General features: G+C 32.3%; 4 protein-coding genes across 4 annotated transcripts; 2 read left to right on the top strand and 2 right to left on the bottom strand.

The window, feature by feature from the left end:
- Nucleotides 1-2,618: 2,618 nt before the first annotated feature.
- Nucleotides 2,619-8,867, bottom strand: LOC124537299 (dystrophin-like). Its single transcript, XM_047114095.1, has 11 exons — nucleotides 8,616-8,867; nucleotides 8,401-8,537; nucleotides 7,941-8,142; nucleotides 7,356-7,587; nucleotides 6,621-6,779; nucleotides 6,140-6,271; nucleotides 5,699-5,940; nucleotides 5,238-5,364; nucleotides 4,348-4,654; nucleotides 3,787-3,927; nucleotides 2,619-3,093 (listed from the first exon to the last, which is right to left on the bottom strand). Exons 1-11 carry the CDS (start codon nucleotides 8,672-8,674, stop codon nucleotides 2,975-2,977), a joined length of 1,857 nt encoding a protein of 618 aa, XP_046970051.1. The 5' UTR covers nucleotides 8,675-8,867; the 3' UTR covers nucleotides 2,619-2,974.
- A 423-nt stretch (nucleotides 8,868-9,290) lies between these two features.
- Nucleotides 9,291-10,995, top strand: LOC124537301 (inactive selenide, water dikinase-like protein). Its single transcript, XM_047114096.1, has 2 exons — nucleotides 9,291-10,683; nucleotides 10,738-10,995. Exon 1 carries the CDS (start codon nucleotides 9,400-9,402, stop codon nucleotides 10,606-10,608), a length of 1,209 nt encoding a protein of 402 aa, XP_046970052.1. The 5' UTR covers nucleotides 9,291-9,399; the 3' UTR covers nucleotides 10,609-10,683; nucleotides 10,738-10,995.
- A 107-nt stretch (nucleotides 10,996-11,102) lies between these two features.
- On the bottom strand, nucleotides 11,103-13,523 carry LOC124537413 (DET1- and DDB1-associated protein 1). Its single transcript, XM_047114248.1, has 4 exons — nucleotides 13,373-13,523; nucleotides 13,128-13,266; nucleotides 12,817-12,878; nucleotides 11,103-12,593 (listed from the first exon to the last, which is right to left on the bottom strand). The coding sequence occupies exons 1-4, from the start codon at nucleotides 13,373-13,375 to the stop codon at nucleotides 12,492-12,494; spliced, it is 306 nt and encodes a 101-aa protein (XP_046970204.1). The 5' UTR covers nucleotides 13,376-13,523; the 3' UTR covers nucleotides 11,103-12,491.
- A 586-nt stretch (nucleotides 13,524-14,109) lies between these two features.
- LOC124537580 lies at nucleotides 14,110-23,541 on the top strand. Its single transcript, XM_047114454.1, has 14 exons — nucleotides 14,110-14,369; nucleotides 14,492-14,662; nucleotides 15,810-16,136; nucleotides 16,459-16,612; nucleotides 16,998-17,158; nucleotides 17,369-17,492; nucleotides 18,036-18,157; nucleotides 18,555-18,669; nucleotides 19,145-19,327; nucleotides 20,129-20,378; nucleotides 20,888-21,106; nucleotides 21,625-21,764; nucleotides 22,198-22,428; nucleotides 23,164-23,541. The coding sequence occupies exons 1-14, from the start codon at nucleotides 14,110-14,112 to the stop codon at nucleotides 23,539-23,541; spliced, it is 2,835 nt and encodes a 944-aa protein (XP_046970410.1).
- The last annotated feature ends 2,615 nt before the right edge of the window (nucleotides 23,542-26,156 follow it).

The following is a 26,156-nucleotide window of genomic DNA, read 5'->3' as shown; positions in this document are numbered from 1 at the left end:
TCAATAACATATTAGCACTAAACACGATATATATAATAAAAAGACGCATACAACAAAATAGATTATTAATTATCCTTTTCTTGGTACTAATAACATCAGAAACGTATTACTATACGTATTATTAAAATCATGTGAAATTAGAAAAGAATAAAAAGTTCACAGAATAGAGGCGACTATGTCTATCTCTGTCATTTACAACAATTAATTTAATTAGTCTTTCTGACATCATTTACGTATTTCGTTATCGTATTTCTGAAACTGTCTTAAAACTTGTTGTTGTTTAAAAATTAAAATATCTTTACATTATAAGGAACAGATTTACAGTCCGTATTTAAGAAAAACGTGGCTTGTGATAAAATGTTATTGAATATATTAACAATAACTGAAGATTCTGTTTTATAAATTCTATGTCAAAAGTAAAAATTAAGAGATAATGTAGCACAGAAAACTTTACAGTTACAATATATATATATATATGGAATTTATACATAATATAATATCACAAAGCAATAGAAAAGTATCAGTGACAATTTCGATGAAAACAGTATTTTATCTGTGAATTCTAATTAAGGTCCAGTACATCACAACCACGTAAATTAAAAAAAAAATTAAAGCAAAAAGTTTGTATTCCGACAATCGAAATATAATTTCTCGTAAATAGATTACTCCTCTTACGCTTAATCCATAAACTTAGATTATTAATAAGAACCATATAATTTTAACATTATATTAATGAGATGTACGTAATTTATACTATATATTTTATTAATTAATAATATACACATCAGTATGTAAATTTTTATAAAATATATGGCATGTTATTTTTCTAAATAATAGTTTTTTTTTTTTACAACTAATCAGATCCATAAATTAAACTGAGCACCTGATTCTGTGGGACGGCAATGTTAAGTACTTACAAGTTTAAGATATTTGTACTTATGGTGAGTTTGGATTACTGTTAGTGAGTATTTTATTCTAAATAATTTTAAATGTGAGGCACAAAGTATTTTATACTGTCTGACTGCATTTTGTTATTATGACTTGAAAAATGGTCACATAGACAAATTCAAGAAAACTGTAAATTCCATAAATGATAATAATAAGACTGACAGATTTACCGGCATTAAAAAATTAAATATAAAATTTCGAGAAATAAAGTAAGTGTATCTAACATTAAGAATAATGGAATGCTTTATTTCCTTAAAAACAATATTTGAGCAAAAAGTAAAAAAAGTAACATTCCTCTGCGTCAAATGAAAAAACGAAAGGCTCCTTTGTTTGAACTTATAAACTTCACAATAGAAAACAGTAGGTTTTCTGAAATAAAACTGATAACTTAACATTACATATATCGATACACAACGAAACAAGCAAAATGACCACCCGACGGGAAAGTGACTTTTGCTCATAGATATTAACTATTAGCGCAGTTAGAAATATAATCTATTACATATTTACGTCAAATGGCTCTAACCACGAGTCCAAGATGATAGAACCCTTCAAGGGTAACCATACTTCAGTTAATCTTGAAAGCTGAAGTCCCACTATTCTAGTAGCCATTAGGCACCTAATCAAAACTACTCGGAGCCTACCATCTGTAAAAGTCGTACTTTATAATAAGATTCAGTATATTTAAAAAAAATAACTAAACAACCATAATAGTAATTAATCTATATTAGATTTCGACCTCCAGAGCTGGCGCAGCACACGCATTGAAGACACAAGAATATAGCTCATTTATTTAAGGCATCTCATGCATAATATTTCTACCCAATATATTACATCATATAATTTCCATTTTAATATAAATTTTTATCAATAGCGTCGCTTTACATTTGTAATAGATTGTGCGCATGATCCTACCAGGACTCTCCCAACTACAACGATTTTGCTATTTAATATTACAAAAAGCCAATTTATCGATTAATTTTAATTTCATAGACATCCCTCCTCCAATAAATTCTGGTTAAGCCAACGTTAGAGATAACTAGAAAACATTTCTATCTCTTTCACATGACAATGCTACTTAACAAGATGTATTTTAGTTCTGTCAAAATTAGTTTACAGATTTTATACTGTTGAATTATAAGCATCATTATTTGTTACTGCGAATCCACTCTATATTGATAGGAACCGCTATGTTTCCCAAAATATATCATCCAATCACAAAAGGACAAAATCCAAATTAACCATATTTGACGCGATATTATTTCTCGAGAGCTTGATTAGTCTATGATATTCATTGTAGATTTGGAAAAAATACGTTTTGAACGTAAACTGAACTGTTATCGATACTTTGGAAGAACAATTAAGGTGAATTAAGTAGATAAGTGTAATAGTGTTGTATTCTATACAAAGAAATATTTATCGAAAACTCTTAGTAGTGCACCATATAGCTATGAGCAAATCGCATGAAATACGTAAATATAAGTTTTATCTTTATTCCTACTTCTATTGGAATAGGCATTTAACAAACAAATGAAGCACGCATTTAATTGTTATTATTTTTTTTTTATAATATCCGGTTAGGCGTGTGACTCCACTCCACCTGATGGTAAGTGGAAATGGAATCCAAACGCGAAGAAGACTAGTACGCACAGTAAGAAAGAGCTGCACTAGTGACCCTCGCCATGCCCGCAAGATGCCTCTTCACGCCTCGCTTGAAGGCACCCGGGTTATAAGAGGGAAACACGTAATAATAAGGGCCACTTACCATCAGGTGGCCCATATGCTCGTCCGCCAACATCATAAAAAAAAAACTATTCCAAAAATTGTACTTAAGTATAAATCAACTGATTATTATAACACAATAATTAAAAAAACATCTCTCGAAGACAATGTATGTGTAAAAATATGTAAAGAATATACCTTTTAACATTTTAAGTCTGTTAATTTGTGTCGATATTTGTCTATAATGTTCGTCAAGTGTCGTTTAAAATTTAAGTTATTACTAGAACAAATAGCCGTTGTAAGTCTATACGAGTCCCTTAGCGGTGAGCGTGGCGCGTTGTTCCACGCCGCGGATGAGCGAGCCCAGCAGACCTTCCATCTCGCTGGCCGTCTCTCTCAGCTGGCTGTTGTCGAAACACGAATCTGGTGCAAAAATGGTAAAACTTTCAGATGTCAGTCACAGAAATTAAAATTCATAAGTGTTTATTACAAAATTATGCATATTTTAATTGTTGTCAGTTTATATATCATTATAAGCAAACCAAATACCTAAAATAATTGTGATAACTGGTGCAATACTAGTAATAGCCGATTTTACCCCAACGTCTAGCTACTTCATAAAAAATATTATTTAAATATTTTGAATCTCATATTAATATGCGGAAGAATTGAAAAGTCTATGCAAGATACAAAAGTGTAGTTATGTTTTATTAAATATCAAATAAGTGTTAGAAGCAGTGAGTCGAGATGGCCCAGTGGTTAGAACGCGTGCATCTTAACCGATGATTGCGAGTTCAAACCCAGGCAAGCACCTCTGTTTCATGTGCTTAATTTGTCTTTATAATTCATCTCGTGCTCTGCGGTGAAGGAAAACATCGTGAGGAAACCTGCATGTGACAAATTTCATATAAATTCTGCCACATGTGTATTCCACCAACCCGCATTGGAACTGAGTGGTGGAATATTTTCCAAACCTTCTCCTCAAAGGGAGAGGAGGCCTTTAGCCCAGCTGTGGGAATTTACATGCTGTTGTTGTTGTTGTTAGAAGCAAAATGTGATAACTCTGTTATTACAACTCGAACAGGTATAGGAGTAAATGTTCATTATCAGTCTCACCGTCCATGGCGAAGTTGTGCGTGAGTATCTGTTGCAGGCGGTCCAGTACCGTGTCGAGGTCGGCGTTGATGTCGCGCGCAGAGCGGGCAGGCGCGCCGGACGGGACCGGGGCGACCGGCGCGCAGCCGGAACTGGCCGCTTCTGAAATGTCACGGAACGGGTTAGCAACGGCTAATGGCTTTACAGTGACGTCACGCCCTCGTTACGACCGGGTTAGCTGTTGCTTCACACTGACGTCACGCCCTCGATGCTCATCCCAACTTATGACTGATACCGCGAATATATTCATTGATTGTATTTAAAACCATCGAAAATCTTAATCGTTGGTATATAAAAAATTGGAATGGGAATAAAAAAAATTACACCTGTATCAATATTTTTGAAATTATAAGATTATATAATCTGTTCCAACTGGTAAAATGTCTACTGGAATTTCACTAATGCTAAGTTAATTTTTTATCATTACCGACATTTTAGAACTCTTTGATTGAATATCTAAGAAGTTTTTGTCGAAATTTTAAAACTAAAATTTAAACTTTTTATAGTGCGTAATATACTAACCGTTGTACCAATTGCTCATGTCATTCATAGACACTGTTGATATGCTGTCTGAAGTAGCGTGAACCACTACAGGCTTCAACGCGTCTCCAGACATTGTCAAAAGATTCTGACTATCTGGTTTTGAGGCCACTGAGAAATTCCCGGAGTCCATGCTGAGAACTCTTGGTTGATTTTTAATATTATCCGTCACTTTGGATTGTTTCTCATCGACGATTGGAATAGGACTGAAGAGGTCAAACGCCTGTGGCCTTTCATTTTTATCGCTTTTTAAATCCGCTTGAAGATTTTGGGTGTTAAGTAAGTTGTCCTGAAAAATTTGAATTGAATAATCGTTACATAGTATAAAACAAAGTCGCTTACCGCCGTCTGTGCCTATGTATGATTAAAACTTTAAAATTATGCAACCGATTTTGATTCAATTTTTCTAACAGATAGAGTGATTTGATAGGAAGTTTTTTTGTATATAATGGTAAATAGAGTGAAAAAAAAAGAAATTTCTGTAGTATATTTAGTACCAGCATTACACACGTGAAGCCGGGGCGGGTCGCAAGTTTTATATATTGCTTGAATCATTAAATAAAAATTCTCATCTATAATTTAATTTAAAAACCAAAAACTGCAGTATAATTAAAACGTTGATTTTGGCCTATACGAATTGTCTCATGCCATGGACTTGAAAGTGCTTTCATCGTTGTATTAGCTCACGGACGCACATGCAAAGCCACGCATTCGCACGCATAGTATATGCGCACACATATTTAAACTAATATAATTTATTTTTACTATTCCAAAAATTGTAGTTAAGTATAAATCAACTGATTATTGTAACACAGTAATTAAAAAACATTACTTGAAAAGAGTTTATGTGTAAAAATAAGTAAAGAAATTACCTTCAACATTTTAAGTCTGTTAATCTGTGTCGATATTTGTCTATAATGTTCGTCAACCTTCGCTTTTAAATCGTTATTGTCATTTTTAACTACATTTTCCAATTGATCTGTAAGATCTTTGATAGCCCTGAAAATATTAAATAGAAAATATGAGGACATAAGCTATATAAACGAATTTGTACATCAATTGCTGCAATATCATACTTATTATCATTGACTGTGCATTTTTAGTACTTTTGAAGTAAACTCAAATTGGATAAAAGTGGAATAGTGTTATATTATTAATAAGACATTAAGCATAATAGTAGTGTACAATATTGATAAGCTATTAGCAACTCGCGTGAAATTTATAATTTTAACATTTTTTAGCTAAATTATTTCTTCAAATGGAATTGGAATAGGTTTCATTAGAATATTTAATATAAATTTTCAAATAAAACATATAATATCTTTCTACTAACTTATTTTCATTTTCCAACTGTGTGATAACATCTTGTAATGTTATGGCTGGGTTGGCTTTGTTACCAGAGGCCTTGCCCACTGTAGAAGTGAATATGGCCGGCTTACTCTCCTTTCGTTTGGCAGGATTGGCAAGTTTTTCGGCATTCTTTCGACCTTTCTTGCTAGATTTTTTCTTCGTTTTTGTGCAGAAAAAAAATTTCTTCATCCCTTTTATAAAACTAAGACACTCTGGAGGCTTCACCTGAGAATAATTTAGTTTTTTTTATGAACATTAGTTTTGTGACCAATTTAAATTTAATATTTATGATTCAGTGTTAATTTAGATTAACACTGAATATTATTATATATTTATATATAAGTATGTCAATGAAAATTAAATATTTAACAATAATGTAAGTAATATAAACTTTATCTGATGATATACTCGTGACTTTTCTTACCTCTCCATCGATTATTTCTTGAACTAAATGTGTCTTTTTATGTCCAGGAACGCTTGATAAATCCTTATCATATAAATAGCAATTTTCACAGAAAATTACATTACTACATTTTGAGCACCTAAATTTTAATACCTGTGAAAAAAGTTATATACAAACAGCAATGTTAGAATCGATTATACTATATAGCTAGTAATGATATACAAAAATATCATTCATTTCAGATTAAAATCAATAAAACGAAAACTATAATGTTAGGAAACCTGTATAAATTCCATGAAAGCTATACAAGGTAATTTTTAGTTTGTATGGGTATTGAAGGGTAGAAGTAAGCCAATCAACTCGAACCAGTGTCAAGAGTGTTAGTTACTCTTCATTTATCACTCAGCTGCCTTTAAAACCTATATGGGTAAAAACACGGTAGCCCCAGGCAGGGTAGGAAAGAGACAGACTGTCAAATCCAGTACTTATTAGAAGGAGATACCTGCGCGAGCGGGCTGCCACAGGCGGCGCAGGGGCCGGCGCGCGCGGGCAGGCGGCTGAGCGCCACGCGGCGCAGCGCGCCCAGCCAGCGCGTGCTGCTGCAGCGCGCCGCGCCCCACGCACACACGCCGCGCGCGCCCACGCCCAGCATGCCCGCGCTCTGGGGGGACGCATATATATACAATTGTTATCAGCATTCATTTAATAGATATGAATGACTGAATGAACTAATTCATTTATTTTTCTTCCTAGCAAACAAAAGCTAGTTTTTTTATGTTATGAATGTAATCTCCATGGATTTTACTGTGAATTTAACAACTAATCCTTTTTTTTTTTTTTTAATTAATAAAGATAAGCCAAGTATAAATATAACTGTCGTCACGGTAGCATGCGTAAGCGATCCCGTGGCGTCCGCCGAAAGACGGAGAGGGTACCGCTGGTTTTTTAGTGGGTAAACCCGGTGTGCTTGGGCGCACTCGGCGTTCAGGGCTCCGGGGAGTCCCACACACCCCCCCACTTTCCATCACGTGGGGGAAGCGAGTAAAGCGTTTTTCCAGCGTAATAAAAAAAAAAATATAACTATATATGTATATATATGTTGTACCGTCGTTACTTCTGATTTCCATAACACAAGTGCTTTAGCTACTTACATTGGGATCAAAGTAATGTATGTGATGTTGTCTCATATTTATTATTATTATATTATATTAATGTGTAGACTACAATCATTACTTACTTTTTCAAAACAGGAGTCTACATCACTCTGTAGGTAGTCACACTGGCAGCCCAGGTACTTGGGTAGGGCCATAACATTAACTAGCAAGGCCGCCAACCTTTTGGGTGATACGCAGCCGTTATGGTCAGCAGAACAATTCGCAAGAGCAAGCCATTTCTCTGCTACAGGTTCTTCAGTTAAAAGTATCAAAAGTGTTTTAGCTGCTGATACTTTTATGGGTGTCGTTCTATCCCTAAAATGATAATGATTATGACATCTTATTAAATTATAGAGCTATGAACTACTTGTACAATTCATTAGATAAATATTTTTATCAATGTATATAATTTAAAATGATAAATTTACTAACTAAATATTCTAATCAAATAAAACAAAAACCATTATAAATTTCTTTCAATCAGACATTAATGCATTAACCTTAGAATGGTGAGAAAAAAGTTGCCAATAATATATTAAAACAATTAAAAATTCAGGCTTTCAAATCAAGGATTCAGGTCTTATAACCGCTAGACTATTTTGCATAAATATTTTATTTAATTTTTGCATGTTTTATCATCGCCATAAATTATAAAAAAATATACTCACTTATCATACACATTTAGTAACAAATTAATCAACAGATCCACAGTCAAATCTACATCTCCCGTGAACAATCCTTCCTTTTCAGCAGCAAAGTAAATATCAGCAAGTACAGCTTCCAATTCCGCGGTATCCAGAGACAGGCTGCTTTCCGATAAACTTAGTTGATGACGTGCAAATACCCCTGAAGTGATGCGCAGAGGAGGCACTGGAATGTTTTAATTAGCTATTTATTAAAAATTTCAATCAATACATTTGTCACAACTCATTCGTAACACCATAAATGATATCAATTTCTAGAAAAAGAGGATTTCTTTGAAAGTGGAAAATAATATATTCCAATTGGTAATTCAAAGCATTCCATTTATTCTAGTTTATTGTTATAGAAATGGAGATGTTATCAGGACTTCGTTTTTTTACTAGGTGTTATAATATTCTCATAATTGGAAGTAAACAACAAGCTTACCTTGAAGGTTCCTTTGTAAGGCATATAGTTTAAAAGCGATTCGGTAAGCGCTATACTTTATGTCATTGTATTCCTCCAAAGTATCCATAATTTTAATGAACTGAGGATGGTCATAACTTTGCTTACCACTAGTTTCGCTGAAAACATTTAATTTAATAAATAATATATTAATTGATTTATAGTTTCATGAAACCAGTGAAAGTTGTTTCACTTACTCGATGTAACACGGATAACCCGCTTCATTTTCAACTTTTTTCCACTTTAACGTATTCATTATAATTAATTTAATAATAGCATTTTACATTTTAGTCCACGATATTTAGTAAATATTTGTTTATAGTGAGTAAGTACTTTTTTATGTTGGAAACTATTTTTCACTTTATCAATGTATGAAGGGTAACCGCCATAAAAATACAAATATTTAAAAGTGGAAATCTAGGCTTTCAAAACCGAATTGAATGACCAATGAAAATACGAAACATATAAATCCGAAGGACCGCATTACCAATAATAAAAGTTATATATAACTTATGATTGGTTAAAATAAGGAACTAGCAAGCCAAAGACAAATATTGTTAATGCCTAGACATAAACATAAAGATGGACCTACACAGATAATAAAATTATGTTGTACAATATTTCAAAGAAATATCTCAATATCAAAAAACCTAATTTGTAATTGCAATTTATGGAATTAAATACACTTCTATTGATATTTTCCTAAAATTTTATAAAGAAAACATTTCTTTAAGCAAAAGTATGTTCTCATTGTATTTATAAAACTTCACACTTAATATATCCAATAGTAGCCGAGATTTCTTTGTTTACATCTCTTATACACCAATGGGAACTGCGCATTCTAACGTCATTTTTAGTCCCGTTTCCTCTTTGTAAAAGAGACGCCATTTTGCAAGCGTCACTTGGCGGCGTGTCGGGTTTCGGCATTTATAACAAACTTACTGTAAAGCACATCAAAATATTGTTTTGTTTGTGAGTAATATGTCGTATCAATCTAGTGTAGCGCAGGATACATTGTCTGCAGCACAACTAGAGATGGCCGGTAACCCCAATGCATTAGCTTTGCGTCGGCCATTCGATCCTGTAGCTCATGACTTGGAAGCCAGTTTTCGCTTGACAAGATTCGCCGATTTAAAAGGAAGAAGTTGTAAAGTGCCACAAGATGTTCTATCTAAACTCGTTGAATCACTGCAGCAAGACTATTCTCAGCAAGATCAGGATCAGTTTATGCATGTGGCTATTCCGCGCATCGGTATCGGTTTGGATTGTTCAGTGACCCCGCTTAGACATGGTGGGCTCTGTTTGGTGCAAACTACTGACTTTTTCTATCCCCTAGTTGACGACCCCTATATGATGGGTAAGATCGCGTGTGCCAATGTTCTTAGCGACTTATACGCGATGGGTGTGACTGAATGTGACAATATGTTGATGTTGCTCGGAGTGTCCACTAAGATGACCGAAAAAGAACGTGATGTAGTAATACCGCTCATTATGAGAGGATTCAAAGATTCTGCTTTAGAAGCAGGTACATCTGTCACTGGTGGCCAAACTGTAATCAACCCCTGGTGCACTATTGGGGGAGTCGCTACAACGATTTGTCAACCTAATGAATACATTGTACCAGATAACGCGGTTATGGGAGATGTATTAGTACTAACAAAACCTTTGGGTACCCAAGTTGCAGTTAATGCCCATCAATGGCTTGACCAGCCTGAACGTTGGAACAGAATCAAGTTAGTAGTGTCAGAAGAAGATGTCCGAAAAGCGTATCATCGTGCAATGGATTCTATGAGCAGACTTAATCGGATTGCAGCTCGACTTATGCATAAATATAATGCCCATGGTTCTACTGATGTCACTGGATTTGGCCTTCTAGGACATGCTCAAAATCTGGCTTCTCATCAAAAGAATGAAGTATCATTCGTAATCCATAATTTGCCAGTCATCGCAAAGATGGCGGCTGTTGCTAAAGCATGTGGAAACATGTTCCAACTTTTACAAGGCCATGCTCCAGAAACTTCTGGAGGACTATTAATTTGCTTACCCCGTGAACAGGCTGCTGCATACTGTAAAGATATTGAAAAGCAGGAGGGCTATCAAGCTTGGATCATTGGAATTGTAGAGAAGGGCAACCGCACTGCTAGAATTATTGACAAACCTCGAGTCATTGAAGTGCCAGCTAAAGATTAAATTATGTTCATATGAAATTGAGACATTTACAATAATAATAGTTTAAAGTTACTTCAGAGCTGGATAAATCCTTCATTTATTTTAAAACGGTTAATCATTTTCATAACTATGGTATCAAAATGTTTTATTTTTATTTTAACTCTATTTTACTGCCGTTGTGTGATTAATAAAATGGCTAGATGGAATTTTTTAAACATCGTTGAAAGAAAACTAGCTTGTTCTAGTGATTTGGTGTTTTAGATATATAAGTAAGATATCACTATTAACTATAAGGAAAAAAATTATTCCATTAGGTACCCTTTACAATCTAACATTGCGGCTTGTGGATTGATTCTGCAAATTGTGAAATAAGTATAATTGATTAGAATAAAATTATTTTTCATTCAACTTATGAAGTTTCATTTCAATAAAACCCATTAAAAAAAACTATTTTTCGTCTCTTTAATTCTAATAAGAAAATTTATTATGAATATTTAAAAAATAAAATAAAAGCCTTATTGTATATTAAATATATTTATCAGTATTGTGTCATACATGTTATGGAAACCTAGAATCAGCACTACAGGTCAAGTTATTATCAAAATATGAAAAAGATCAAAAATAATTTTATCTGACGCTATCAATTTCTTAATTTATACCTTAAACTTTATTGCTTGTTTTATTACTAAGAATGCTCATTGCTAATTTAAACAATTTGTTGAAAAACAACTTCTAACTTAAGTCAATGTGGATTTAATAAAGTTTAAACAAACAAGACATTGATAATCATAAAAATATCAAAACATTTAACTACTACTGCAAATATTAAAGTAGATTTTTACATTAAAATTGTTCACCTATTGTTTAGTTTTCCTATTCTGTATTTTGTGTGAAATACAATATAATTTGATTCAGGCAATCTGAAAAGAACAAATAGGGCATGTGTCATGCCTAGCAGCACAAAACTACTTTTAAAAGATTTTAGATTTATCTCAGGCAAGTTTGATTGAACAATCATTATTTTGTAGCAAATTTTTATGATACAATACATTTCTGTTGTCATTTGGAGTGACTATAGAATCTATCAGATTACAGATTAAATAGCTTGCAATTTCTAACCTGATTAAACAGCACTTGTGCTTTTTTCCACACAGCACAAGATAATTGATAATAATATTTGTATCAAATTAGTCAGCAAGGAGTTTAAATATATGACATTGTTACGAAATAAACAGGTTGTAGGTTTCGTAAAAATAATCTAGTTTGAGCTTAAAACAAGACATAAAGCATACAACACCAAACTATGTACAGCTTAAAATGAATAAACAGAGTCATCACCCATACTAGTAATGTAGTTTGATAAAAATTATCATCTACAAATAAATTTCGAGCTTTTACAATCGAAATTTTTATTTTTTAACATATATTTTTCAGAACATTCTATTTCCTGACTTGGAAATAAATATTGCCTTGTGTAAAATGCTTATTCAAATACTGTGCACATATTCATCAATAGTATGCATAAACTCTTACATTATTAGCTTTACAAATAAAACAATTTCAATATTCATTTTCAAATGTAATACATGTCATTTCTTTATAGACAAAGATTATAACTATAAAATAGTATGGAATGAAAATTAAAATGTAGCATGTACAACATAATGTATCATGAGAAGTACTCGTACATCATAATATATCCATATGATTTTTGTATTCCATTTGCAATATGACACTCAAATGGTCTAGATTACTTCCCAATAAACATAGAACCAATGTGTTTCGAGAATCAAAGTATAATTTAACCTAAAAATGTGATTTACAAATGTTAATACCAAACTGTCGCATTGTTCATAAAGTCTGTATTTGAAGCACAAATTAAATGATTCCCTGATCGAACATTATCAGTTTAGAGGCGAGTTCAAACATGGCCTTTTACGTGGTCGACTTTCATCTCCATTTTGCTCTATGTGGCTTTGATCGCGTTTCTTTGGAGAAGTATTATTCTGCAAAAAAAAATGTTATGTTTGATACAATAGTTTGACAAAAAATTAACCATCAATGTTCGATTCATCATACAATAAATTTCCTAAATTAAAAGGAATCTTATTTGATTTCGAGAAATAAAGAACCAAAGATTAGTTACAAGTTATAATGAATATTTATGTAGGTATAACTCTATAAATAAAATAAATATCATTATGCTAATGACAATAACAATTTACAAACCTTTTTCTCCCATTGCTGATGTAGATATCTTAATAATATATTTGTTTTTTCTGTTACAATAACTGGAAAAATAATAAGACATATATTATATCAAGTGTTTTCGGAAAAGTAACTAGTTACTTTTTTTTACTTTCGGAAAAAGTAACTTGTTACTAGTAACAAATTTAAATAAGTCTTTTAAATCTAATTTACGTAGCTATTGAGCAACATGACTCAATAGCTAAAAAAATGTAGTAATAGTTGCAACATGCACGTAATATTTAATTTATAACATTTTAATTTTGAAAAAAGAATAAAATCGTGTACTCAACTTTGTTCAGAAGGAATATCCTTGGTAGGAAGATATATTGAAGGTCTTTTCGAACAATTCCTTATACCGTGGTCAGTGTTGAATAATGTAAAATTGTGCACGTCGTACGAGGGCAAGTCTTTCAAAAATTCCATTACCGACTGTAAATATCAACGCCTAATATTAAAACACGGGTGAAGTATCATTGCGTATGCTACGCAAAGTAGTTTGTTTCAGACATAAACTTAGAAATTACGGCAAGCTTACCATTGTAATTTAATTTTAAAATATTCCAGGGTGCAAAATTTGCAATCCTCAATTTTAATGACTTAATAAACGCTAAATAATCCAAAAATAAAAAGGCACACTAATAGTTAGCAAAGGCAAACCAGATGAGAGTGACATGTTGACATTAGAAAATGTTGCCTTACGATTTATTCCACCATACCATACATACCATAACATACCATAATTTATTCAATTATAATTATGTACCGATTATGAGAATTAAAATGAAAAAAATATGAATTAATATGTAATGTTAATCTATAAATTTTCATCATTATTTTATTTTACAAAACATTGTAGAATAATAGTAATGCTGACGTACTATGGCTGTCTTTCTAATTATGATAAGAAATTCCATGATATTATGACATCCATTTTTCTGCTTTTAATTAGTTTAGGCGGTTGAGATGTTCCAAGAGTTAGACCTTTGTTTGTAGGCGGTAATAACTTCACCACAGTTTTACGCTAAAGCAGTTATTATCATGCAATAAATTTCCGACATAAATTATTATATTTATATTTAAATAAATTATTATTATTATTCGTACAAAGCATTTTGCTTTATCTTACAGTTGTTGAACGTCGAAACTTAAGCCACTTAATAATTTAAAAAAAAACACATTTTTTGCGGGAAAATAAAAAACGATTATTAATATCTAATTTTACGGCTATTAATTGACTTATAAAACACATAATAATAATTACATTTTTGTATAATGTATAGTTTGGTCAACTCCAATTTTAGTCGGAATTATAATCCCAGCAGTCGACAAAATGTCTTGTGTGATATAAAACGCCTACTTACATCAAGGGACACGGAATCTCAAAATAAATCTTGTGGTTATTTAATCGAAGTTATAAGTAGGTATGACTGTAACTCAAATGAAAGAAGTCGAATGATAGAATATTTATTAGACAACGATATTACTGTATTTCTTTGTGAAGCAACTTCAAATTTAGATTTTTTACTTCTTCGGTGAGTACTTTAAGAAACTACATCATAATAGTTTAATAGAATATTTAATAAATGTATATGTATTTTTGTATATAAAATTCATACTTCGTTACTCATAATCGGTGATGAAATTTTAATCCAAGGTCCGTACTCCAATGTATTCGCTTGCTCTGGCGAGAACAGCGTTTTTTTGAAGAGGAGCATGCCAGTCATGCCTTGGCTGCAGTAGTGAGAGCACTCGTACATTATTCAGCCATTGACGCTTCGACGGCTGTCGATACATGTCTACACTTTATTTGTGATCTGTTAAATGGGTTTGTATTTATAATTTATTATGTAGGCACCAGAACCGCCACTTCCTAAAAGATGACTATACGAGCTAATACAAACTCGCGATGCGGTGGTCCTGTAAGAATTTATGTCGTTGACTTGCAGTGATAATCTCGTTATTGCATACAAAATATTTTTAATAAGAAAATAAAATTGCTACAGAGTGGTTTCTGACATATCAAGGCTATATCGTCTCCCAAATCGACGCCTTTTATGTCCCAGTCTAAACTATATATGGCGCGCTAGTGCCTACAACGCCTGGTAGGCCGTAGCATACTGGAATGCTTACTCAAAAACCAACAGGACTGAGAAACCAACTTGTACAATATCACATCCTGTTCACCATCATCAAAATATAAAAACTTTGAACTCGTCACCACTGAATAATACTCATGTAGCAAACTGAGGAGATTCGAAGGGTCAGTTGGTGTAGAAAATATTTTCCGCTGATAAAATCGGGACGGCTGTCAACAAGACCTTTATGTCGTCTTCTACTTAGCTAATTGATTTAGATACAGATCCGGCAGTTTTTTATAAATCTTCCAGCGAGGATTTAGTAAAAAGACTACGCGAACCATAAACACACAGTCATTCGCGTACCAGCTACCAGTCCAGTAGTACCTTTATCCAATATCCATCATTGATGTCTGCCGTTCTCATTTACATCAATAAACGCACTTCTAAGTTGTGGTCAACTGCTCTTATTCTAATACGAGAATTCGCTAAATAGGGGATACGTTACCCATACGAGGTTAACATTGCAAGTCACAAAATTAAACGAATAGAGTCGAGATGGCCCAGTGGTTAGAACGCGTGCATCTTAACCGATGATTGCGGGTTCAAACCCAGGCAAGCACCGCTGATTCATGTGCTTAATTTGTCTTTATAATTCATCTCGTGCTCAGCGGTGAAGGAAAACATTGTGAGGAAACCTGCATGTGACTAATTTCATAGAAATTGTGCCACGTGTGTATTCCACCAACCCGCATTGGAACAGCGTGGTGGAATATGTTCCAAACCTTCTCCTCAAAGGGAGAGGAGGCCTTTAGCTCAGCAGTGGGAATTTACAGGCTGTTGTTGTTGTTGTTGTTGCGATTAAAACGATATCCGTTTCACATGAATCTTCTTCAGTATCAGGTCTCATAAAACAACATCAGCGCTCTCCCATCAAAGTGCCTACAACATAGAACAACTCCTTGCATGCCTTTTCAACTTAGGAAGTCGCATATGCAACAAGCCCAACGCTATCCTCAGTAGCGCTTTAGTGCTCGATGCCCTAGTATCATATCAACCAAAGGAATTAGACCTAAAAGCTAGTGTAGCTAAAGTGTTGGTAGAAACTTTAGACAAATGGTTCCAGTTGCTAATGTCAGGGCTAAATCATATAGTTCTGGTCGGAGAAAGCGATTTAGGAATGTTGTTGGTGATCACTTGTCAACTAGGAATTGATACGATAAGGTAAGTTTAATTTTCGTTAGTGCCAAAATTAAACTGTTTTTGTATTTTAGTAAGATGTATAAATATATAAATAAGTGGCGTACACTTTTAAATTTTTATATAATAGTAATGTTTGTTTATCTACGCTATCTTACATACACCAATCGCGTTGATGCTTTGTATTAATAATTCATACAGCAAATTTCATAACCTATACATCAATTGTTAGCTTAGCATAACATTTTAAAATTTTGTAATTCACCTACACCGGTTTCGATGCATTATTTTTTATTTAAGTTTTGGTCAATTATTTATACTCCAGTTTCTCTTATTGTTTCGATAGACTTATAAATGTATTCGAAAAAAATAAAGAGCCAATAGACTTCATTCATAAAATATTAGAAGACGAACAGGAGATAACGATGCTAAAAGAAAGCTCCACAAATATAAGAAAGTCCATTTATGGTGTAATGAAAGAACTCGTTGTTTTTGTAAAGGTAACCAATAACCATAAATCTCAGCAATTATAATAATTTTAAACTCGCTTATAATAATTCTATTAATATCTATAATTATCAAGGATGAGACTTTTTTAGTGAAAAAACTGCTATAATATTGACTCTTTCAGTCATACTTCTAGTATTTAAAGAGTCTGACTGAAAGAGGCATCCGTAGATTATGTCGAAATATCGAGCAAAAATAAAATTAAAAAAAACTTGGTAAAGATCCTGTGAAATGCTTGTAGTAATAAAGAATAACCATGCTCATTTAAAATATTACTATAATATAATACATAAAAACCATATTTTTGAAAAAAATAAGAAGCTCTTCACTGCTGAGTGACAAGCTTTAATTCTATTTCTTATTTTGTATAACCATTAGGAAAATCAAAATCGTATCGACACAGAGGAATACGGAGTATTTTTAAAGTTTCTGTTAAATTTCATGTATGAATATACAAGGACAGATATTTTGACAGAATTTTGTGACATTCTGTTTTCTAAGGGCTACCTCATATCACTACCAGAACCACAATCAATCAGGTATAATATTCGTAGAAGTTTATTTTTATACTGACTTTTATTAGAATTCTAGCCAAAAAGCCTCTAAATTTTCATTAGCATATTTTGTCTTTATTATTCGTCTCGTGCTCGACAGTGAAGGAAAACGTTATATGAAATATAGATGATCTTAACAGACTTTTAATGTTCTTTTTTATCAACAATAATATAATATTAAAATATAAACAACAGAAATGATGCAAATGTTCGGAAGATTAGCATTATGGTCCTTGGTGAAATGCTGAAAGTTTTAGCTGAAAAATATTTATACGTAGCCGATAATACTAATCCTGAGACATGCGCTAAAGATATTAATGTAAGTATTTACATAAGAGATTCAGCACTAAATATAACATTGAAATAATGGTCAAAAAATAATGAATAATTTAGTGCAATGGATTAATGAATTGCATTCTAAAACGGTTATAAGGCCCATTTACTTAGCATTCAATTTCTGAACCCAGTGTAAAATTATGTTTCCCTAATTTTACTTTTATCTTTAAGTAACTGCCGATGACGTGACTGACGACCAATGACGTTCAGTTTTCAGACTTCAGACAGTAAATCTAATGTTAAACTAAATGCAGGCTAGGGATAGAATTATCGTTATCGTTATTGTTACGTCAAATTTTCAGAGGCCCAAACTTAAGGTCGATTTAAATTGGCTAAATTTATATTGATAACTGATTTCATTATTTGCGGCGGAGGTAGAGGAAACTCGTAATTTAATAGCTAGGCATTTCATTTCTTAATTTACAATTCTGTCATAGGCACTCGAGGAACAAAACCATTGATGTTCATTAAAGCATACAATTAGGAAAATATGCCTATACATATTTTAAAATCAGTACTTTTACAGATGGGCTTAGTAGAATTGCAAAACGGAATTGAGAAACCGCATAACATTGGATTGCAACTACAGAAACATCAATCTTACAGCTTGTTAATTTATGTTTATTTTTACTGCCAATCATCAGAGAAGTAATAACTTATTTATTAAAAAAAAAACTTTTAACAAAACGTAATTAATATTAAAACTATTCACTGAAGTAGTTATGTCCTTCTGACCGAATTCGACCCCCACAATCAAACTCAAGGGAGACCATCCCAACTCCACATGACGTATTATAATAGTGCTCAAGTCTGAGCGCAAGTCCAGTTACACAGTGCACTCTCCATTTACATACCATTGCACGGTAAATCCTCCGTTAAGAAGAGGTCAGGTGCAAGTTGCTTTCCAAGCATTTTCAATATTTTATCTAGCCTTTAAAGTTTATAGTCTACACCAACGCATGAAGATTATAGTGCAATCAAGACTACAAATTATATTGAATAAATAATGAAAAAAATATTAATATTCTTGGGAAATTATTTTCAGTCCCGAGGAGTCAACAGCGCTCTTGCTTCCGTACTTAGTAGAATATATTTTGCGTATACCTAAAACTATGAAACCGCCGGGATACGTTATTAAAGCGTTATGGCTTATTTTCGCAGTACGTAATTTTTTCTAAACTTTGTCAAACGTCAGATATTAATAACGGTCTTGAGCTGATATTAATGGCCTTTAGAACTAGTTCATCTTTAAGTAAAGTGTATTACGCTACATTTTTCATGTCTGCTTTGTGTAAGCTTGACTTGATATTACTAATATCAACAACAACAACAGCAGCCTGTAAATTCCCACTGCTGGGCTAAAGGCCTTCTCTCCCTTTGAGGAGAAGGTTTGGAACTATCGGCCTTCTCTCCTCAAAGGGAGAGAAGGCCGATAGTTCAAGTTGGAACAGCGTGGTGGAACTAATATCAACAGTATTATGCTAATAATATGCAATACAATCAACACGTAGTCATTATTTTTATTCTCATTACCAAAACATAGCGTTTTTGATATTGGATTTTAGCACAAGACTGAAGAAATAATTTTTAATAGGTTACAAAAAGTTTTCACTTGTTATCCAATTTCGTATTCAGATGTCAACAGTATCAAATGGCAGCTTGGATTCTTTAGATCAAAGAGTTTATTTAGAGAAAGCAACAGATCGTTTGGTATCCATGTTGTACCCAGAACCGGCAATTTATTATACTCACAATCCAGCCATTTTATTTTGGGCTTTTACGTCATCGCGTATCTCCAATAAAGTCAGATTACATATTGTAAGTCTCCTCATTCTTATAATATTTGTTTTAACTTTAAATAATAAGATACCTATTAACTTTTATTGAAATAAAGCCAGTCACTTCTGTCTACTTGGTGGTAGGGCTTTGTGCAAGCCCGCCTGGGTAGGTACCACCCACTCATTAGATATTCTACCGCTAAACAACACTACGTAGTATTGTTGTGTTCCGGTTTGAAGGGTGAGTGAGCCAGTGTAACTATAGGCACAAGGGACATAACATCTTAGTTCCCAAGGTTGGTGGCGCATTGACGATGTAAAGAATAGTTAATATTTCTTATAGCGTTATTGTCTATGGGTGATGGTGACCACTTACCATCAGGTGGCCCATATGTTCGTCCGCCAATCCATTCCATAAAAAAAGGGTTCAATTTTGGACCCATTTTGCTTCTCATATAGTAATAAAGTAAAGCTTGATACATCACAATATCTTTTTACCTATTTTACATTTGATTTCTTAGCAGATACCTTTGTGTCTATAGTCATTATTTGAGTGTTTTGAGGTTAGTTACATCAAAAATAAGAAATACTATTATTATTATGTTTTTCAAATAAAAAATATACATTTTAAAGATTTTAACAAAATATATTTACCACATTCCAAAAGCAAAGTCTGTTAAAACACGGTATTTGTATTTACCCCCATATTTATTTCACTTTAAACCTGTTCCAAATCAATTTATTGTGCTTACATTTCAAATCTTCATATAAAAGTTACTTATGCCCAAAAAAGTAACGCTAGAATGAATGTATATATGAATCAAGTTTTTGTAACATTTAGCTATCAGAGTGGTTCAAAATAGAAAATACTCTACCAGACGATATAGCTCAGGGAACAGTGATATGGGAATTACTTCTTAACGTTATAACGCAATGCAAAGACGCTACAATTATAACTAACTGTATGGAAGCTCTAAATGTTTGTTTAGAAGAAGGGGATGAAAGTATCAAAGAGGAATTCGCTTCACTGATTTGGTCCTTGCTACCTGGTGTTTTGTCTAAGGCACTGATAGATTGTGACGATGAATTAGGTAATATTGTAATTAAATATTATATAGTCTTACAGAATTTGTTCGATTTTTAATCGTCATTAATGATGGCACATATGTGAAATACGCAAATAAGGTTTTAATGCCTTCCACGTTATTTTAGCTCATCAACTTTTATATGTTTAGAGTGATCGATTTTATTTTATTGATTTTCTAATTACAATTATAGCGCGACATAATTTAACATGGAACTAATTTTGATTTAACAGAATAATCAAATGAAATAAATATAACCCAGATGCATTGATTTATTTAAAACTGGTTAGCCAAAAAATTGGATCGAATATTTAAAAAAACTTGCTTAGTCGATCTATTTTGTCCAACCGATAATCAAATCCCACAAAATTGCATTAGTTTATGTGATAAGTTCACTTAAGTGTCAAAGTGTGTTCAGATATAGTTCCTTTCCTCGTATATTCTTAGACTTCTTCTAATAGTGTTAATAATGTAGACAAATCTGATCAAAATTTATTCATATATTAATTCGGCAGATATAAATATCTGCTATGTTCTGGATATGGCAACGACGCGACTACCAGAAGAAATGGATCCGTCGATCTGCCTGAAAGTGGCTGTTCTCATAACAACTTTATATTCGAAGAACATTCCAGAAACGAATAACATGGAGTCGAGATATCACTATGAATACGTTTGTTTAAAGTTGTGCTTGTTACTTTTAGGTGTATCGAGAAATCAAAGTGAAAATAAGGGTAAATACATATAATTATTGACGCGCCATTTATCAACAATATTAAGGTTTATCACAATTATAAAATTCACGAGCAAATAGGAATGTAATCCTTTTTGAGATCCATAGTGGCATCAACTTCGTGTTCAATATTACCAAAATTTCTAAGCTTTACTCAAGTTTCGTTTGACTTTGTGTACAAATTAAATCCTTAAGTAATCCCAAGATTTCTGAGGATTTTGAGGAATCTTGACAAATAATAATCGAACTATTTTTTTAAATAAATATCAACATTAAAATTATTAAATTCGGGATATTTACCATGTTTTTTTATTTTTGTTCGGTGGAGCTCGTCTTGTCTTGTTCACGAGACTGAAGAACTGAAGACTGGTAAAATCCCGAAATGAATAACTTTAATAATAAAAATAACCATGTTAATTTAAAATCTTATATAAATATATCACCCTCAGAAACATAATAGGTATGTAATTTCAATGAGACTTCGGACTTAAGTCCTATTTAAACTATCTCATCTCTTAGTATTGATCACATTTATGAATCGCTCCGGTTTCCTACCGAGTGTGCTGACAGCAACGAATAGTTCTAACGACGGAGTCGCGTGCATCGCTCTACAGCTTCTTTCATATATTGTCTATTGCTTCACAAAGAATAAATATCAGGTAAGACATACCCTAACTAATGCTACTGGACACTATTTAACTTAAATTTTAAGATAATTAAAATCAAAACCTATATTATAAAGAAATGTATAATAACTCTCACATTTTTCATGACTATTTCCATTGGATTGCATATTATTATATTCATTATACTAAGCATTATCGATAGAAATACCAATTCCTCTTAAAAAAAGGCGTTCTAATAAGAATAAGAAAATTCACACTCCGTATAACAGTGCTTTGAAATTTTAAAGATCGTTAATTCTCGACAGTTAAAATTTTTGGTATACTCCCAAAAATTTACAGGTAAATCATAATTTAAATCAATACAAATTAACTTCACCATTTGTTTGTCTGGATTTTAAGACAGGACCTACTAAAAGTTATTGATCTAATAAATAATAGAAAACTACTTCTTTAATGTTCATTTCAGCCAAAATCGGTAATCGAAATGCAAACAGCATTGGTAATAAAATATCTTCGTCAAGACAGTGACAACACACGTAGTTCGTCTCTCATGCAGTTGATTTATATGATTCTGAACTCCAGTTCTAATACACCGTTAATTTTAACTTACGATTTGAAGGAACATCCTTCACAATATCAACAGCGCTATGCGTTAAGAGCGCTCATGTTCAGAATACAATTAATGCTTTGTTCTCGTGTAAGTAACATTTTAAGGAATTTTATATTTATATGTTATGAAACTTATAGAATTATAATATTAGTTTCCCAGTTATCATCAAGATTAATTTTTAAAGTATTCATTTTAGGTCAAATTATAATAAAAAATGGTTTGAAAAGGAAGTAATTTGCAAAAAATAGTCTTCATAATTATAAATAATACCTACTTATCATTTATTTTAAAAATAGAATTTGCCAAGTTATGCATATATTCTATTAGGTAAATGAACCATCTAATGGTGCGTAGTCACCACTGCCCATTGACATTCTTCTAAGAAGTTTTAAAAATTATGTACTTTGCCAATGTCCCATAATTAATGGTAACTAATCTGATTACCAAAGTTATTAATTTCGGGAAATTTACTATGTTTTTTATTTTTATTCGGCGGAGCTCGATATTTCGACATTATCTACGAATGTCTTGATCACGAGACTCTCGTGAACAAGACATAATAAACCAAAAATAACCATGTTAATTTAAAAACTTATCTGATATTATTTTCCTCGTGACTGTGGCTCACACAAATCTGAGACCGGAACACAAATTATATTATAAGTATCTCTGTTTGGCCGTAGGATGTCTGATCAATGACTGTGTCCCAAGCGGGCTTGCACAAAACCCTTCCAACAAAAAAACCACCAGTCAAGGAAAACAGTTACTCTTCCCACCATCCATTCAGATTTTAGTAATAAGTAAGTTACGTGATTTTCGCAGGATCCTAACAACCAATCACCAGCGGCTTGGAAAACATTAAGTTCAATTTTTAAACATGCAATTGTTTACAAAAACGATCTGAAACTGATCGCCACATTGACATCCCAACCCTGGACACACACACTCATACGTTTCCAATTCACACAAAATATAACACAAGAGTTCATCACGTTCACACAAAACTGGCTGGCGTTGTTGAAGATAACAATTAAAAAAGGCAGAGACTTGAAAAAGCAGCACATCTCGAAACACAGTTTAATAATGAAAACTTTGATGATCTTAAAGAGTAATCTGAACGGTGATGAACACAAGGAATCTAGCGAGAATTTGCTAATCACTGTTCGAGAAACTTTGGAAGAATGTAAAAGTAGAGAATAATTGGATATTGTTTTATTTCAATAAATTGTCTTCTTGTAACACAGCGTTAATAAAGTCAATTTTAATCCCACTACAAAATTTAATAATAACCTACATTTATTCTCAAAAGTGCCATCATGATTGATGATTCTGAGTTAAAACCCGGGCAGGGTTCAATTAATTGCACAGCTGAATTTTCATGTACTATTGTGTATTTAAAATTAATCTCATGCTCAGCGTTGAAGAAAATAGTCATCAGGAAATGTAGATAGGGATCGTACCATCTGTACCCTCAAAAACTCAGAAGTGGGAGATATATAAGCTGTTATTTTACTTTTTAATGTCATTTTCGGGATATAAATAAAATACCTATAGTATTAACACGAAAAAAAAGGAGATATAAAACTAAAATGTTTTTTTGTCTAAAATGTAGTAAATCCCGGCTTTCTAAATCGAAATTACGGTTTAGACAAATAATAAATGTTGGACTTTTCCATAATAAGATTTTTAGGACAATTCCGTATCTTGAAAAGCCGCGTCAGATTCCCATCCCTTCGAAATATGGACGGCTTTTGATACCAATGGACTTACATTTGAATTTCTTTCTCCGACCCGAGTTTAATTTGACGTTACACTTAATCGAATAATAATAAGTTATTTAAATCAATCAATTTCATTCCTCTACAATCGATTACATGATAAATTAGATTTTAAGGCTACGAATATAAAATATTAAATTTGGACTACGAATAATAATTATTAACTATACAAAAAAAGTCGGAAACTAATTTAAATGATTTCTGAGAGCTTGATTTTTAACTGTTTTTACTGAACATGTTTCTAAGGCTGTGCATTTCAATTAATAGCGGCAAATATTTTCCCAATAATTAGATCTTCTAGTAACTTAGCCGTTCCCAGAACAATAAAAGCTTGGCTAGTACTGAAGCTTTGAGCCTAAATAGACAACGTTATTGACAATAGTAAACATTAACAGCCTGTGAATGTTGAGCCAAACCTGTGGCTTTCATAAGAAGGCCTGTAGCTAATTCTGCTCCAATACGGTTTGGTTGATACACAAGTAGCAGAATTTCATTTAAATAAGATACATGCAGGTCTCCTTACACTGTTTTCCTTCACACCGAGCATGAGGTGAACAATAAAATTTAGTGGAATTGAGACCAATGATTGCGAAGCTTGCAAGTTTTTTAAACTATTGGTCATATCAGCTCGGCATTAGTTTTACGCCGCCTTTTTAAACATTGAAAGCACAGTTATATATCAAATGTCGTGCCGGTGCTCATATGCGTTAAAGAGTTCGATAATCGGAAGCCAACTCTAAATGCAGCAGTCACTGCACGGGTTACCATAAATAAAATATTTATACATCATCTTGTATGTACATTGTTATCAGTTTAGGATTATCTGGACTCAGGAGTATTAGTTCCTGTAGTATCAGGTCAGGTCGGGTTACCGTAAAAAATGCATTGCATATATTTGAACTTGTAAAATTGTAGATTAGATGGGATTGTTGAAACTTGAAACTTACCAAAAGCTTGACAACATACTTAAGCAAAAATTTTAAACTCACTAGTAATAATAATACGAATGTATTTAATGATACATTATTAAATAACTTTTTGCTACTACATAAATAATTTAAATATAAATATACAAACAGATAAACGTGTAAGTATAAACTAACTGTAAGTAAATCGGAAGTAATTAAACGAGGAAGTTTCGATTCCCGAACTAATTGGATAATAGCAGTGAATTATGAAAATACGTTCTCCATTTCCTCGTATTACCAGATGGGTATTATGTAAATGCATATATTATTTATTACGTTCTAGTGCTTTCTATTTTGCAAAAATTATCAGAAAAATGTAAATAAATATTTTACGATCATGATATTTTTTTTTATATTGAAACTTACATCGCTTTTACCTAAATATTGTCAATTATATTTTTTATTCAGTTTGCTTATTAATATTATTAGCAGTTTTCTGGACATTTCTCTATCAATTTATTAGGGTTGCTTGCGATTTTTACCTTGATCATTCCTTAATACATATACAATTATAATATATGTACAGATTATGTAAAATCATACAAAAGCAAAGCTAATGCATGTAACACGCTAATTAACCATTAGCAGCTATTGCTTGATACGAAAAAAAAAACAAAATAAAAAAAAAGAATGAGCATAAGAGAAAAATGAAGTTTGTAGATGCATACATCTTCACAATGTGACAATGTTTCGATATCAGCTTTATAAGCTCGATGATATCGAAACATGTTTTAAGTTGTTTTAAGAGTAATAAAAGTTAACGCAATTTAAATGTTAAATAACAATTACGTTTATAATAATTAAAATACAGTAATATCTGGAATAAACAAACTAAATTATTTATTTTCTTGTGATAACCTCGTGATTGTGAATTTACGCCTAAGAAAATCTCATAAACAAATTTTGACGATTCACAAACACGTTTAAAAAAAGACTCAATTATCAATAAACATAATATAATTATTAATAAAACTGGGTTACTGTTTATCTGTGCATCGTTTTCGAGATACGTCCAACCATATTGATAAACTTGAGTAGTAACTTTCTTTGGTAACAAAAAGTGATTCGA

This window comes from Vanessa cardui, chromosome 18 (genome assembly GCF_905220365.1).
Source record: "Vanessa cardui chromosome 18, ilVanCard2.1, whole genome shotgun sequence".
NCBI classification, from domain to species: Eukaryota; Metazoa; Arthropoda; class Insecta; order Lepidoptera; family Nymphalidae; genus Vanessa; species Vanessa cardui.
This window is presented reverse-complemented; position numbering and strand designations above follow the sequence as displayed.

What these genes read in the sequence shown, in the direction of transcription:
- LOC124537299 (XM_047114095.1), bottom strand. Translation starts at nt 8,674, where the DNA reads ATGAATACGTTAAAGTGGAAAAAAGTTGAAAATGAAGCGGGTTATCCG. An exon ending in CTTACAAAGGAACCTTCAAG is followed by an intron (nt 8,143 to 8,400) that starts GTAAGCTTGTTG and finishes AAAACATTCCAG; the next exon opens with TGCCTCCTCTGCGCATCACT. An exon ending in TTACTAAATGTGTATGATAA is followed by an intron (nt 7,588 to 7,940) that starts GTGAGTATATTT and finishes TTATCATTTTAG; the next exon opens with GGATAGAACGACACCCATAA.
- LOC124537301 (XM_047114096.1), top strand. Translation starts at nt 9,400, where the DNA reads ATGTCGTATCAATCTAGTGTAGCGCAGGATACATTGTCTGCAGCACAA.
- LOC124537413 (XM_047114248.1), bottom strand. An exon ending in GGATATTCCTTCTGAACAAA is followed by an intron (nt 12,879 to 13,127) that starts GTTGAGTACACG and finishes TTATTTTTCCAG; the next exon opens with TTATTGTAACAGAAAAAACA. An exon ending in ATCAGCAATGGGAGAAAAAG is followed by an intron (nt 12,594 to 12,816) that starts GTTTGTAAATTG and finishes TTTTTTTTGCAG; the next exon opens with AATAATACTTCTCCAAAGAA.
- LOC124537580 (XM_047114454.1), top strand. Translation starts at nt 14,110, where the DNA reads ATGTATAGTTTGGTCAACTCCAATTTTAGTCGGAATTATAATCCCAGC. An exon ending in TACTGCCAATCATCAGAGAA is followed by an intron (nt 18,158 to 18,554) that starts GTAATAACTTAT and finishes AATTATTTTCAG; the next exon opens with TCCCGAGGAGTCAACAGCGC. An exon ending in TCACAAAGAATAAATATCAG is followed by an intron (nt 21,765 to 22,197) that starts GTAAGACATACC and finishes TGTTCATTTCAG; the next exon opens with CCAAAATCGGTAATCGAAAT.